General features: G+C 37.9%; 1 protein-coding gene across 1 annotated transcript in view; it reads left to right on the forward strand.

Moving 5' to 3' along the window:
• The window catches only part of lamc1 (laminin, gamma 1), a 92,892-nt gene that overhangs the window by 29,012 nt on the left and 46,734 nt on the right, over nt 1-17,146 (forward strand). The window contains exon 2 of the mRNA XM_008275692.1: nt 15,445-15,749. Coding sequence (XP_008273914.1) covers nt 15,445-15,749 — 305 coding nt within the window. The remainder of the gene's footprint in view (nt 1-15,444; nt 15,750-17,146) is intronic.

Consider the following 17,146-nt stretch of genomic DNA (forward strand, 5'->3'; position numbering starts at 1 on the left):
GTTTGGTGAATTATCTGAAATTATTTACTTGGATAATTACATTAATTAAAACTTAAGTTATTTTGTTAAAAAAAAAAAAAGACAACTATTTTAATGTTTAATCTGTTAGCATAAAATTTTAAAGATAAAAAAAAGTATTTTTCCCCTCCTTTATGACAGTAAAGCACTGATCAACATTTTAGAGACTAAACAACTGATCAATTAATCCAGAAAATAACTTGACAGATTAAACAGCGATGAAAACTATGAGTGACAGCTCTACTTTTAGCTCTAAAATGAAACTGTGTCAAGTTGCGGTTGGTTTCTGGCGATATACTGGAGCTGGTTTGTTCTGTTTAGGAGTCCAGCAGCATCTGGAGGTTAATCCGTCTCTGAACTCACCACCTCTGGATGGGTTAGTGGAAGTGTCCTCCTGAGCAGCTGTTGTTGCTGGAGGAGGAGCAGTTCGGAGGCTCCCGCTGAGGCTCTTTGTCTCCGATAATGATGCTGCCGTTTGTTCCTGACGCCGCATTGAGGCGACACCTTGTCTTCTTTGGTGGTCTGGTAAAGCTCCAGCAGATGGGGGGAGGGGGTCGTCCTCTGATTAGATCACAGCTTCACCGCCTTAAGGCCTATTTCTGTTTTAAGGTGGACTTATGGAGTTCAGAAAGTCTTTCTGCTGCAGGAGTTCAGAGAAAAACTGAGCATCTTATTTCTAATTGATCACGATTACTTCACACCAGAGCTGCAGCTTTTAACCCTCTGAACTCCAGCAGTGTCTGGACTTTTCACTCACTATGGAGGCATTTTTCACTGCAATATAAAGTCCTGAACCTTTAATGGAAACCATAGCTAGAAGTAGAGCAACTCAGAAGTGACTTCTGTGCAGCATGACAGTTATAACGCCATTAATAAGGAACAAAGACCAAAACTACGTATTGTTTTGTACTACTTAAGCTACTTCTGTTTCACCATGCTGAATGTATCTTCCAACAACTTGCTCCTCTGTTCACTGTGTTTCAGACATGCTGCGTTTATTTTATTGATCCGGTATGTTTTATTTTCCTCTCTGCTCTGTGGAAACACTGCCTGCAGTTCAACTGGAATTTTTCACTGTTGTGGAATAAACAGATTTTGATGAGATTTCAAGATTTTAAGTTTGCATTTAGTTTGGCGTGTAAAGCAACAAATATCTGAATATGATCACAACTTTAACTGTTGGAGAGAATCCAGTCGAAGGTTAGAAACTGTTAAATTTGTCCGCAAAATCATGACTTTCTAACAGATTAAATATCTTTTTTTTCTTTGTGAGACGTAGCATTGATTTAACCTGTTACACCAATGAATGAATGAATGAATGAATGAATGAATGACGGCCATAAAAACAATAGATGCCTCCTACCTTCACTCCCTTTCTGCCCTTGCCCGCAAACATTTAATTGGAAATTCCACCACAGACACACACATTAAAACACACAACAGACACACACGCACACACACACACACACTAACAGTACCTTAAAGCTCTGAAATATCTTTTAATGTCTTTTTTAAATGGATGTATTTAGGGACATTTTTAGGATATTTGATCAACAATTTTCAAGTAATTTAACACACTACATTTTATTCATATATTTTTTGGGACATTTTACTGATAATTTTCTGTCAGTTTTCTGACATTTTACATTTTTTTCCAAACCTTTTTATTTATTTATTTTTTTTTAATTTTTATTGATATTTTGTAGATGTTTTACCAATATTTGTGAGGCATTGCAATGCATTTATACAATTGTTTTAGATAGAATTTTATTGTAGTAAAAATGTTTTCTGAATATTTTAAGCTCAAGGACATTTAAGTAGTATTTTTCTGTAATCAGTCATCAACAAAAAGTGAAGCAAACTGAAACTGTGAAAGACTGCAGGAGAGTAGTTATTACCTGAAGCTCTTATCAACAAACACACACACACAAACACACACACACACACATGCTTTAATCTGCTCTCATCCAATCAGAATGCTTGCTGCTCTGTTTATCAAACAGCAGGGGAGATGAAGGTGATAGGAACTTCATCCTGCAACTTTAAGTTCTCCTCAGCTTCATTTAGGCTTTTATTTTGAAATATCTGACCCAAGTGTAAAATTCACCTGCAGAAACGCATGAAACCATCTTCTGCAGAAGATTCTGCTAAAAGTTTTACATAAACAGATCATACGTGGATCTGCAGAAATGAGTCCAACAATAGAAAACTTGTTTTTTTAAACCAAAACTTACAAACCTGATGCTTTTAGCTTGTAAAATTGGAGCACTGATGGATTTTCTTTGTTGAATTTTGGTGGTTTGAGTCAAATAAAACGCCACGCTTCAAGACTTTGCAGTGTTTTTTTTTTTTTGTACTATATTGTACCTTTTTGTGCATTTTACTGATATTTAAAGAACACTGTTATGATAAAATAACTCAACAAGATTCAAAAAATAATCCTCAGTTTGATGAATGATGTTGCAGCATTGATCTCAAACAGAAAAGAAGGCGCAGAACGGCAACAAAATCCAGAAAAACAATACAATAAGAAACGATAAGATAAGAAGCAAACATAAAGTGAGATCACAGTGTATTTCAGCTGCATGTGTTCATGTTCAGGTTTCCTGCCTGATAGCTGAAGGTTTGTTCATGTGTGGAAAACAAACACGCCTTTATGGTTCTGTACATTCCTGTGTATAGCAGCTGGTTGGACATTAACCACCACATTAATGTGTAACTTCAGCTGCAGCACGAGGCAAAGATCAGACCGATGTGCAGCTCCGGATTTCACCACAAAGACAACTATATTCAGCATGTCAAGTTTTCTGTAGTTTAATATCTAATTATGCAAATGAGGTCTTATCCTATTAACACTCTGAGCCCCAAACACTCTCCGGCAGGTTTAAAAAGGATGTTATTTTTTGTTTTAAATAACCAAAAAAACAGACAGAATAGATGGATTTTTAACTTTCTGACAATCTACTCATCCGTGACATGACTTTCCATCTGTAAACGTAACCAAATGTAAGCTGATCAAAATCACATTATTCTACATGTCCTCCTTTTAAAAAATGCTCAGAAACAGTACAACGACTCCAGTAAAATACAGTGGATTTAAAGGTTAAAGTGTGCAGCATTCCTCACGTTCCTCCTCTGCATCGTCCTCAACAATCTGATCTGATGGTGTTTTTATCTGTGAGATTCTTGGGCCTTCCGACCTCCGACCTTGACCTGCTGAGAGACTAACACAAACCTGGACCGGTTTTAGTTAAAGTCTGACTCTGCTGTCAGGACGATGTCTGCAGGTGCTTGATTTGTGATGGGCCTTTTTTTTTTTTAATTTGATTTCTCTGTAACAGGTTTAAAACGTGATGGAGCTTTAACAGGAGACGGCATCACAAGAATCTATCAAACCAATAATACCACAGTTTAAACACACGCTACATAATTATTATAAGGCAGAATTTTCTACCTGCATAGTTTCATAAGTCGGTTTATTATTCAGGATAAAACAGTAACAAACTCGCAAATCTTCACAAACTTCTTTCCTTTTCTGTGTTTCAGACCTTTTTCTGATCCGACTGAAACACTTTCTTTTATTGTGTCTTTTTTTTAAACTTTCCTTCAATCCTCTGAAACCCAAAACCTGCCGTCGAGCTTGACAGGCTTGTTTCGTTTTTTAAAATCACCATAATAAAGCTATTTATCAGCCAAAAAGTGTAAAAACTGAAAGAAAGACGGTCCTTGAGCTAAAGATTTGTAAGTTCATGTAATAAATTTATGCTTAAAACTGTGGTATCTGATTAAAAACACTTCATTTGATGTCTCATTTAGAAGTTCACAAAAAAGTATTTGTTAACAAAATTCTGTAACAAACAAACAAAAAACAAACAAGAAATTCTGAGCTCCACAGAAGTCATGACTGACTCCACTGTGATCAGCAGTCATGTGACAGAAATTCAGAGCATTTTCAGGGTTCAGCATTTTGCAGATGTTACAGCTGTTATTTTTTTTTATTATTTTTAAAGTTTGTTTTGGCACCAGTACTGCCAGATTTGAACATTTTTAACTGTTCCCCCTCCCCCAAAGAAAACTCTACTTTTATGTTGTTGTTTTTTTCCTGATTTCTGTCATTTTAACTTGATCATACTGCACAGAAGACATATCTGAATAATTTTTAATTTTTGGTTGTTCTGTTTCCATTGAGGTGCAGGACTTTACGTTGCAGTGATAAATGAGCCCACAGTGAGTAAAAACGTGGCCCTGCAGAGTTGCTGCTCTGCAGATGAAGGTCTGGCTGCTCATTCAAAAAGTCAAAGCGGCCATTGTTCGTTTCCGTGGAGAAGAATGCAATGAGGTCATGGGAGGAAATTTAATTGGACGGCGCTGCGAGTTGAGGCGTCCGCAACAACTGTAGCCCCCGAGGCCGACCCCGAGGACTCACAGGAATCCACTCAGGCTGCAGGAGTGTTGTAAAACCAGATAAAAATCCTGCAGAAATGTCACAAGTGACGTCTTGGCAGCTGAAACCAAAAATCCCGTGAAGGAAGTTGTGCTGCTTTTTCCAAGCACTTTTCCTGGTGAATCCCTGCTGCTCTGTTTGGATGGTTTCTGTGAATGTGTCGGAATAACCAGCTGCATGTTGACATCCTGAAGGACAGCCGAGCTCATTATGTTCTGATCTGATCGTCTTCCTCCCTTGCCCTCCTCAAGGACGTCCTCCTCGTTAAAATCTGTCTCCTGTGTGGGACGATAAACATCTGCCGCCGAGAATCTGAGGTTTATCACCAAACAGACTCTTTAACGCCTCACTAGCAGATCTGACTGCAGATTAACCCTCTAAACTCCCAGCAGTTTCACATTTTCAATCACTGTGGCTCTTTTTTCACTGCATTATAAAGTCCCGCTCCTCTATGGAAACAGAACAACCATGAAGGAGAGAGAACTCAGAAATGTCTTCTGTGCAGTAGGACACAGTTATAAAGCCGTAACTCACAAGAAAAAAAAGATTGTTTAATTGACAATAAAATGAGGAAAATAAACTTAAATCAATCATTAAAAACTAGCAAAAATCAAACAAACCTGGAAACTCAGAAATGACAGAAAAAAGTTTATTTATTGGATTATTTTTGAAAAACTAAAGCTAAAATCAACATGTTTTCCAACATGTGTTGCCAACACTGGAATAAATGAAGGAGCCACATAGTATAGATATTTTAGCTGTTTATATATTTGATGAGTTTCCTCTCTGCTCTGTGTAAACACTGCCTACATTTCAGCTGAAAGGATGGATAATTTTTCTCACGTGACTGTTGGTCACAGCTGAGTCATTAATGGCTTCACGGTCGCACCGATAAGCTTTGAATTTTTAGTTTTTTTTTACAGAATGTGGTTTGAGCTAATGTTATATTTTTGGCAAATTTTTAAATTAGACACATAGAATAAAGGGATTTTTGGTAAACTGTCACAACGTTAATCTTAGATTTAGTTCATTTTGCAGACCTTTGTTTATGTTCTTACCATTTCTGGCTCATAAATGGTGCTTTTTCCCCAAATTTATTTATTAATTCATTTATTTTTACACATTTTTCCTACCTGTGGCTCATTTTTCACTGCAATATAAAGTCCTGCACCTTTATGGAACCAGAACAACCATGAAGAAGGACAGAGAACTTCTTTATATGTTATGTTTTAAAAAACATAATATATTCACTTGCTGGTGTGAACAATCTTCAATGTTTAAATGGACGTCTCATGTATTAAATACCAGACTTTTACTTGATGTTTTTTTTTTTTTTTGGATCAGTTAACTTTCTAACTAAGTCAACTTTTGGGGAAACTTTAGAGGTAAGTTCAAAGTTTAAAGTCTGAATATGAGACATGAGAGATGAGCAACATGTTGTCGTTTGGTTTCCTGCAGCAGCGTCACAGCAGATGATAATAACTGATGAAAGTGTTTCCAAAAATAACCAGCGTGTGATGGTGTGTAATGAACGTTGGCATCTCAATCAATTAGAGAGATGTTGATGTAAATACAGGCTGAAGGTGACTCGCTGGACGTAGTGGATAGATCAGTTTTAGCTTCAGTAATGAGCTTCCCGTGGAGATAAACAGCATGGACTTTATTTTAATTTATCTTTTTAACCTCCTGAAACTTAAAATCCACCAACAGGTATCAAAGGCAAGTTATGTTTTTAAAAAATCACCAAAATGACACAACTTCTCAGCCAGGAACTGTATAAACAAAAAGAATCATCAGATTTTCAACTTTCTAGCTTAAAATTGCAGTTCTCCCCAATGTGAGTGAAATGCAACTTTATTTGTTTTTATTATGATGTATGGCTTTAAGAAAAAACAAAACAAAAAACATTCTATCTGTAAGATATTTACTGTTTTATTTAATACAGAAAATGTATATATATTAATGCCAAAAAAAAATTAAATTATTTTTTAAACTACTATTTTACATATTTTCCTGTTTGTCAAATTTTAAAAAATCTGTATTTTTACAAATGGCATTTTTTTCTTTTACATAATTTTACTGTAAATGTATCCTGTTTATTTTACTGTATTTAAATAAGCAAAAATGTTGTTTTACAGATATTTGAAAGAAATAAGATGTATATTAAAGGGGAAAAATGGTAAATAATTTTCTTAACCTGTTAAGTTTCCACCGTTTTGTAAAACTACAGACAATATCTAATAAAACACTATTAATTTATATGTTAACTGTAAATAATGTCCACATCAAAAATCTAGACTTTTACAAAAAGTAATTTGTTTTTTAAAAATATGTCACTGTAAAATTGTACTGTTTTACTGTACGTAATCAGCTTGAAATAAAATAATTTCACAGATATTTTCCATTATTTTTACTTTTTTCACAGTTTTTGAATGTCCCAATATTCCACTATTTAAAAAAAAAAACAAAAACATTTGCTGCAGATTTTCACCTTTTTTAACAGATTTATTTTTACAGTGTGCATCATACTGTAAATCTCTCTTTCTTCATGGTTGTCGTGTTTCCATCAAGGTGCAGGACTTTATATTTATATTGTACTGAAAAAATTTCATGGAAGCCAAAAAAAAAAAAAAAAACGGTCAGAAACTTTTTAAGAAAGTTTAAGAAGCTAACTTTAGTCATCTCTGCTCATTTGTAAAAGTGTGATTGAAGTTTGTTTGATCGCCTGAAACAGCGGGTGTTTTTCTGAGGCTTGCAGGATGGAGGTCATGTGACCCGGTGAGGCTCGGGGGCACTTCAGCAGCTCCCCCGACTCCCCCCTGCAGGAAAATCCCCTCATTTGCAGCCATTTCTGCTCAGCAACTCATCATGTCTTCCATATCTGGGCAGGAAAAAACTCCCAGCAGCCCCCTCTCTTCCCTCTCTGTGACATGAACTCTCTGTGCTGCTTGATCGGCCTCCTTCCTCCTCTGTGGATCTGTCCGTCCGTCCCTCCGTCCAGCGGAAACACATTCCAGCCGGTCCATTCCTGCCGTCATCTTGTCACCTCCCCCAGAAAGCTCCTTGGCTTCCCCCCGGAGGCTCTTTTCATGTCGGGGCCTGACTCTGGGCCCCCCGAGGAGGGTCTGCCAGGGTCAGCACTCCACAATGGCCGGGTTAGCGCTGCTTAAAGCAAGACCGGCTAATTGAGGATGTCGGCGTTTGTTTGTCGGTTCAGGAGGGTCTTAACGGCAGCTTAAATCTGCACAGCAAACAAAGAAAACCCTCCAGTGTCCTAAAGGTCGACTTCACTGTTTTTTTTTAATCTGGACTTTATTAAAGGGCACTTTCCTGGTGCCTTAATTTACTTTTAAACAAATGCTTGCATTCTGTTATTACAGGTAAACAATAAAATGCACATCAGATCAAATGCAGACCTGCAAAAAGTCAGATTTTTGCTCCTCTGACTTGTAGTGTAGTAGAACTATTAAACATTTTTTAAGGCACTTTAATTGAAGTAGATTACTATTAACAATAGAATCAGCAATTATTAGAATAGATGAATGTTTGAAATCTTAGAAACGTATTTATTTTGAAAAATGTATTCAGCCTACTCTACCATCCATCCAAGAGGGGAAGAGAACTTATTAACAATGAATGGCGACACATGAAATTTGAAGGAATGATCAGAAGAATTCCATTGTCTGATGTGCTTTGACCATGTTAACCTAAATAATCAAAAATCAGACGAGCTGTTGTGTTGTTCTCGGCCAGAGAGAGGGCCAGCACGGTTTCCAGTTCATTGTACTCGCTGTCCAACGTGTGTATCAAATCAAATCAAATCAAGTTTATTGTCATTTTGCTGTACATACACAGTCGGACAGGCAAGATGAGAGAACGTTTCTTCAGGATCATTTAATTAGTAAGTTTTGTGGAATGCACGTCTGGGACAGACAAGACACTAAACATTCACTCTCGCTGTCTCCTGAAGGGGCCGCTGCGTCCATGCATGCCGCCATCACGTTGAACATGGCGAACCTCTTCAGGTCCTGGTAGGTCTTCAGGGACACAAAGACACAGACGATGGTGTGACAATGGTGAAGTCGCAGATGCTGTCCAGAGCTAGCTGCCCGTCTGTCCGCCCGGGTTAATGCCGTCCCCTCCAGCTGTATGGCTGTCTGGGATGTTGTCATAGAGCCATGTTTCTGTTAAAGCAAACACACAGCAGTCTTTCCACTCTCTGCGGGTTTCTCTCAGCTCGTCTAGCTTGTTGTCGAGGGAGCGGACATTGGAGAGTAGGAGCAATGGTACTGCTGGTCTGGAGGGGTTAGCCTTTAGCCTAGCATGGATCCCGGTTCTCTTCCCTCTTTGATTGGCAACACAACATTGCTCTCTTTCCCTTTCAGTGATATTCACTCTTTCACAATTTTCCTGAATGTATGCCATCGTGCGTGAGTTCTCGCTGCGGTGATCAAGAGTATGCAAATAGCAAGCAGGATTTTCCAGATTTTTATCTGGATTTAGTGATCCACACCACCTCTTTGGACAGGGCGCTGCCATCTTTGTTTACACACAGACCGACTCACTGACGTCATAAGGTAGTAATCGCGTTACACTGATTGGTGGTAACAAGGTCACTGACTCTTCACACTCCTACCGCGGCAGAGAAGATAGTTCCATCTTCACACTCACAGGATGGTTTGATATATTTTCAGAATATATAAAGAGATTTTATTTCCCATAATAGTGGTATGTAACATCACCATAGAAAAGATAGTGTATGGCCTATAGACTGAAGAAAAAATGTTTGCTTTAACCATCCATCCATCCATTTTCTACACACCGCTTAATCCTCATTAGGGTCGCGGGGGGGCTGGAGCCTATCCCAGCTGACTTAGGGCGAAGGCAGGGGACACCCTGGACAGGTCGCCAGTCCATCGCAGGGCCACACTTAGAGACAGACAACTAAGCACACTCACATTCACACCTATGGACAATTTAGAATCACCAATTAACCTCAACATGTTTTTGGACTGTGTGGGAGGAAGCCGGAGAACCCGGAGAGAACCCACGCTGCACGGGGAGAACATGCAAACTCCACGCAGAAAGATTCCGGTGCCCCCACCGGGACGCGAACCGGCAACCTTCTTGCTGCGAGGCAACAGTGCTACCAACTGCGCCACCTTGCAGCCCTTGCTTTAACCAGATTCTATTAAAGAATAAAAATAAAAAATTCTCACAAAAACAAGAATCATGACTGACTCTGCTATGAGCAACAGTGACAGGACAAAAGACGAAAAAAAAAAAAAAAGTTTTCGGGTTGAACTGCAGGCAGTGTTTCCACAAAGCAGAGAGGAGAATCAATTACACCGGATCAATAAATAAATGCAGCATGGCTCAGAAACAGTGAACAGAGGAGCAAGTTGTTGAAGATACATTCAGCATGGTGAAACACTGGAGATTTATAGAAACTGAGGCTTTTTTGAGTCACTTTTACAAGTTCAGATTCATTTTGAACATATTTTGAGTCATTTCTGAAGAAAGAAATGTAATTTATTTTTCTTTTTTGTATGTCTTCTGGTATTCTAACTGTGTAAAACTACAAAGAATACATATCTCTCACCTTCTTCATGGTAGTTCTGTTTACGTAGAGGTGCAGGACTTTATATTGCAGTAGAAAATGAACCCACGTTGATAAAAAATGCAACAAGAACAACAAATGACACAGAAGCTGCTTCGAGTTCAGAGGGTAAATGTGTTACACACTAAAACAATCTATTCAAATCATTATTCTTAGAAGATGTATTACGTTGTGGAGTTTATTATCCCAGAAAACCAACAAATATTCACATTTAAAAAGCTGCTAACTAATCTAACGAAGCACATGTTTGCCCTGAAGATTGATTTTAATCCAATCTCGGGTTTGGGACACTTTGAAATAAAAAAAAATGATAAAAGGATCCTTTGTGAGCTTTTGTCTTGTCAGATTTCTGGTTTTGAGAATAAGATCACTGCTGGTGTGTCAGAGTGGAGTCAGCAGGTTGTTTTTGTTCCGGCGTCATATGGGACCAGAGCATAAATACAGCATCACAGCGTCGCCTTTGTTTGCTCCCTCGACTGTTGAATTCTTCCTCTGGTCAATACGCTGATTGTTCTGGAAGAAGAGACAGAATTCCTCCCGGCTTCGTGCTGCGGAGTCCAACCGACGCCTTTGACATATATTAATGTGTGATTTTAAAGCAATGTTCCACTCTGTTTCTATTCTTAATGTCTCATTTAAAAAAATCATCTAACATAAACCGTTTCCTCGAACCAGATGCGGTGAAAAACACAAAATTGTACGTTTTTCGGTGAAACCGTGAAGCCATGCCTGGCTCAGCAGCGACCAACAAGCACGTGACACAAATTCAGCGAGTTCTGTTGAGCCTCCATTTTTTTCCAGTGCTGGTAGAACCTGTTTAAAATGATGAATTAGGGGTTGGCGATATGGCAGAAATATGATATCACGATTTTTTTATTATAAAATCAAAATTTTGATTTTATCACGATCTTACATGTATTTTTGACCTCTTTCCACCGCTTGCTTGTCTTCTCATACGGAAGCTTTTATCAAATGCCTGTGTTAACGCTGTCTGTTTGGGTCCAGCTGCTGCCTCTGGCTGCGGTGCTGCTGGTGGTTCCCTCACTGTTTGGCTCTCAGCATACTGTTTAGGGGGCTTTCTCTTTAGGTGATTGAACAAGTTTGTCGTGTTGCCATCCGACGTGCGAACCATCTCTGTGCAAACTTTGCAAATTACCCTTGTTTGTGCTTTGTCATTTGGGGAAAAGCCAAAACAACTCCATATAATGGAAATGGAGCTTTTCTTAGCGACCAACTCCTCCGTTTGGCTTTCAGCCATGGCTCTCCATGCATCCACTGCTACACACACACACACACACACACACACACACACACACACACACACAAAGAAGCAAGTAAGAAAGTGCATCACTGCCTGTAATTTGCTATGGTTGGTCGGTCAGGTTGACGACGTAACACGTCTGGTGCATCGGAGCATCAGCATAGAACTGCAATTTATAGAATGTGACCTAAATGATCCCTACGATCTCCTCACTTTGGCAGATGGTCTACACGTATCATATTGTAGTTTGTTTAAACATTTCACAGTAACTTTTTTTTTTAACACTGGTTAAATTAGCAAAAAGCAACAGTATTATTCACAAATATGTGCTGTTATTTACAAGAAAGAAGTATGGATAACAATGACTGAAAAATGTTATGTACTTTTCAAGCTATTATTTTACAGACTTTCCTTATTTTGATAAATTACAGATAGTAATTTACATGTTAATCATAAAATGAAAAAAAGAGGACAAAACTATAAATAATATCCACACCAGTAATCTGTATTTTTTTACAATGTTATTTTGTTCTTTTACATAATTTCACTGTAGATTTATGCTATTTGTTTTACGGTATTTAAATGAACAAAAGTATTGCTTTTTTAACTGGTATTTGGAAGAAAAATATCTATATTAATGATTGGAAAATGGAAAATAATTTTTCTAAGCTGTTTATTTAAGCTTTTATCTTACTTTTTTTTCTTGATTTATGATTTTTAATCGATTTGTTTGTTGCGTTACAGTTGTTATCTACTTTTTTAAAAAGTATAAATTTATAGTTACCTGTAAAAACAAATTGTAAATGTTATCAAAAATCAGTATCTTGAATTGTTGCTCTGGTCGATACTTCGATTTATCCGGAGGAAGAGATAAAAATTCAGACGCTTCTGAAACATAAATGTGTTGCTTTATGGTGAATTTGTTTGCTGCATCACGTCCTCCACCTGGTCTCGCTGCTCTTTGTCTTTGCGACAACAGACGCCTTTGTCCCGTCCGTCAGGATGTGGAGGCGTTGTTTTTTTTTTTTGTTGTTTGTTTTTTTTAACTTAAAGAAATGTCAGAGTGTTTTCCTGCTGCCTGTCACACTTTGATGTGAAGCCAGCGAGGCTCCACAGGGATGCTTTTACTCTGAAAAGATGCTTCAGATCCCACATTTGAATTATACTCTGTTCTTGAAGCTTCTTCTTTTTTTTTCCTTTTTTAACTGTGAAGCTCTTCAGACACTTATAAAGCACTTTAAACTCTCTGGAAAGTGTCCAATAACATCAGGAGAAATGTGACTGTAATACTGATGGAGAGTTTCCTTTTCATATTTCAGCTGCAAAAGCTGCAACTTTGATCTCTGGAGCCACAAATACACAATCTGACACATAAGTAGGTTGTTTTGACGTTTCCTGCTTTACCCCTTCTTACTCAAAAATACTACGACGGGTTTAAAAAGTGTTTTATGTTTTAAAAGACCACCAAAATTACACAATTTATCACAAGTGGAAATGCAAATTTTAAAATCCTTCAACGAATCAACTTAAAACTGTGATACTTCATCAAAATCGCTTTGTTTTATCTATCTCGAATAAAAAATGTACAAAAAATAACCAGTTAGCTCAGATTTTGTAAAAAGCTATTAATTGTACACTCTTCTGCGCATCCATGAAGCTGTTAGTGACTCAGCTGTGACCAACGGTGAAATAGCAAAAATTCAAAGTGTTCAGGGTTTATCTGGTCTGTTGGAGGACAGCAAAGGAAGCCCAGTGTATTATGGGAAGTTGAGTTTCTGTCTCTGTTCAACACAAAGTGCTTTACATGGTGCATTTAAGAAGTAAAGAACATTAAAATAATAATAAAAGAATACATATTTAAAGGTGAATTATAAAATCAATAAAAGTAGAGGCCAGTTTAAACCAGTTTTTGTGTACAAATATAGGATCTGTTTTATTATTTGATAGCTGAGTTTGACTTTGTGGAATTAGAATTACAGATATTTATAACATCATTCTGACTAGACGGACTGCAGTTACAAACATTAGAATTAAAGCGGCAGAAATCTCAGACATCCATCAGATGTTGGTTCAACAGAGCTTTTATTAGCAGAAGTTTGACTTTGAAACCTTCAGTTTAATTTTTATTGGACAGATTTTGAGTCCCTTTGGACGAGTTCAGATTAATTTTGAACTGATTTAAAGTCATTTTTGACAGACTGTTGGAATTTTGGTGAATTTTTGGTTCATTCTGGAAAAATTAAGCTTCATTTTTGACATGCTATTGTCCTTTTGGGTAATATTAGATTCACTTTGCACCCATTTTTTAAATTTATTTTTTATTTTATTTTATTTTATTTTTCATTTTGGTGAATTGTTGAGTCATTTGGGACATGTTTGAATCACTTTGAAAAAGTTTAGATTCATTTCTGTCAGGTTTTGAGTCATTTTTCTTGCTGTCAGTTTGGTTTATTTTGAAAGCATTTTGGAAAAGTTTCTGTCATTTCAGTGTTTGTTTTTTTTTGTTTGTTTTTTTTACCATTTTAGTACAAGATGTTATTTTGGACAGATATGTGTTATTTCAGTGAATTTTGAGTCACTTTGGAACTTTTTTGTCATTTTTAGCAGATTTTTAACATTTTGGACAAATTGGAACATTTTGGACAAGTTTCCATCATTTCAGTCCATTTTGAATAAACTATTGCTCATCTTGGACAGGTGTTTTGTCATTTAGGTCACTGTCTAAGTCATTTATGTTTGTTGTGGAGTCATTTTTGACAGGTTGTTTTTATTTGGCCAAGTTCAGGCTCATTTTAAACAAATTTCGAGTCGTTTCGGATGAGTTTTGAGTGTTAAAACTGTGCCGTGTTAGTGTACTTAAACAGCACATTAGCAGTGTATATGTTTTTACCTGCTATACCACCCTGTTAAAATAGACAAATGAAGCTGCTGCTCAGTTTGATTTGATGTAAATCTGCCTGCAGCTTGCACAGTTCAGTAAATGAGTATCGGAGCTCCAGCTTCTTGTTAACCTCAACCCCTCGTCTGGTCTTTGGCGACTCTGCAGGAGGAAGCCGGTGTGTTTGCAGTCGCTTCATTGTTTCCTGTAATAAACTGCAGCCTTTTGTGAGCCTCGGTCCCATCAGCTGCTTCACCTTTATTTGCCGTCCACAGAGGGGCCCCTGAGCCGGGGCCCCTGTCAGCCCTCTGTTTACAGAGCAGATTCTTTGGCTGAGCAAACAGCCTCGACATGGCGGCGTTTCTTCAGCCGACCGACACTCGGCCTGCTCAGACTCGCTGCCAAACGTGTCCGGACCAAGTGTCGAGTTAAAGGAGCAAAATGCCGACTTCACATTCCTGCTCAGCTTTTCCCAAATCCACAGAGATCCTCATCAGTCTGATTTCAGGAAGAAACACTGAAGAGACTCTTCAGAGCTGTTAGAAGTCTTCATCTTTGACTTAAAGTCTGAAAACATCAAGATAAACTCACCTTTCAGCAGCAGTTAAAAACATGACAGAACAGAAGATACTGGAGGAAACTGACACATTCATATTTAGGTTTTCTCCACCACACGACTTAAATACTTTAATTTTGAAAGAATAATTATCCAGAATGATCGGGGTGATTTGTCAAACTAGTGCATCTGCAACACAAATTTAAAAAAATTTAATTAAAACTCAAAAAAGACATTTGAAAACCATCTTGTGGTGTGACATTAACAAAAAGATCAAAAACAGGTCTTTGCTTTGGACAAGTAAAATTAGACATTTTAATTTACTTATTTTGAGTATTTAGACGAGATTTTCATCATTTTTTGACAAATTTTAAGAACATGTGTACTTAAAAGACATTTAGGACGTGTTTCAAGTTTCTTTCTAAGAGTTTCGAATTGTTATGGGTGAGTTTTCAGTACTTTCAGATGAGTTTCAAATCATTTTACAGAAGCTTTAAGTCATTTTGTGCACTTTTCAAATTGTTTTTGATATGTTTTAAGTCTTTTCTTTTGTTGTTGTTGTTGTTGTAATGAGCAACAAAACTGTGTTGCTGCCGTTTCCAGACGCATAAATCGAACTCCTGATGCCGGATGTCCTGGTTAATTGATTCCTCTGGTGTCTCTGCAGGTAAAGCCTTCGACATCACCTACGTCCGGCTTAAGTTCCACACCAGCCGGCCAGAGAGCTTCGTCATCTACAAGCGCAGCAGCGAGGACGCCCCCTGGGTTCCCTACCAGTACTACAGCGGCTCCTGCGAGAAAACCTACCAGAAGGCAAGTCGCGGCTTCATCCGGACCGGCGAGGACGAGCAGCATGCGCTCTGCACCGACGACTTCAGCGACATCTCCCCGCTCACCGGCGGCAACGTGGCGTTTTCCACGCTGGAGGGCCGACCGAGCGCCTACAACTTTGACCACAGCCCCATCCTCCAGGTGAGAAACTGTGATTTATTATTTATTTATTGTTAAAAAGCCTTCAAAAACACAGGGGGATCAGGTAGTTCAGCAGGTTAAAGCTGAGGTTGGAGGACGTTTGGTTAAAGTTGGTCAGTTTTTATTCTAACACGTTTTGCTGATAAACAGTTCTCACTCAGTCATAAAAGACTCATTTCATGTGTCTTTTTGCTGTTTTTTTTACTATTTATTAGAATCCGTTAGAGTCCACTAATTAGAATCCATCTGTGCTCATTTTGCGCCTCTGAGTCTGTTGTTTCAGCTCTTTCTGATGTTTTTGTGTGTCCTTGTCACTCTTTTGCAGCTCTTGCTGTTCGTTTTACGTGTCTTTGTGGTCCTTTTTTGTCTTTTTGCTGTTGCTTTGTCACTTACTTGTCTTATTGCATCTCTTTTGGTCAGTGTTTATTTCTTTCTGCTCTTTTTGTGTGCATTTTGTACCTCCTAGTATTTGTTTTCAGAGCTTTTGTGTTTTTTACTGTTGTTTTTTGTCAGTTTCTGTTTCTTTTAGTCAATTTTATGCTCTTCCTGGTTATTATATAGTGCAGTGAAAAAAAAAGTGTAAAAAAACAAAACAAAATTGAGGTGAAGCAAGCTGACCTGCAGACTTCAGCTGAAGCTCTGGGTTTAAAGCTGCATTGGAGTTTTTCTTTTTTCCCGCCACTTAGGTTGCAGCTGCTGCCAGATGTTACAACCTGTTGCTAGGCAACGCCCCCAGATTTCCCACCGTAGCAGCAGCAGCTCAGTTTGGCTTTGAGCTGCTGGCAATTGCAGAGCTCCTTCTTCTTCTTCTTCTTCCAGCTCCACCTTCTTACTCCTCTTAGCTGAGTAACAACTGGAAAGAACAAGCTGTGTATTCACTCTTTCGTTGCATCATGTTCTGACATTTGCGGCCGGTGTGGAGAAAATGAGTCCAGAGCTTTTCCCACAGTCAGAAAAAACACTTTAGATGTAAAACAAATGTGAAAACAATTACAGAGGAGAAGCAGCAGCAGGAGTTTAGACAAAAACAAGATCAGAGAGAATTTAACTGGACGAGTGTTGTTTATTCTCTTTTTTCTTTTGAATTTTTGACTCAATTTTAATAGTAAAATTTATTTTAATTTGTAGCTTGTAGTCGGGGTTGAACTGGAGGATAAACATTAGTTGAGATCATTATATTGTTGCCTCAGCTGCATTATAAAATTCAACATTTTGTGTCTCTGTATTTTCTTTTGTTTCTCTCTCTCGTTCATTTTCATCTTTTGATGAGCCGTTTTTGTCTCTTTGTCGCTACTTTGTGTTTCCTGTTGTGTATTGTTAGTCATTTTTGTGTGTCTTTGTTGTGCTTTTGTGAATTTTTTCTGTTGTTTTTAATCATTTTAGCTTGTTTGTGTTTA

The sequence above is a fragment of the Stegastes partitus genome, unplaced genomic scaffold (assembly GCF_000690725.1).
Source record: "Stegastes partitus isolate 25-593 unplaced genomic scaffold, Stegastes_partitus-1.0.2 Scaffold57, whole genome shotgun sequence".
NCBI classification, from domain to species: Eukaryota; Metazoa; Chordata; class Actinopteri; family Pomacentridae; genus Stegastes; species Stegastes partitus.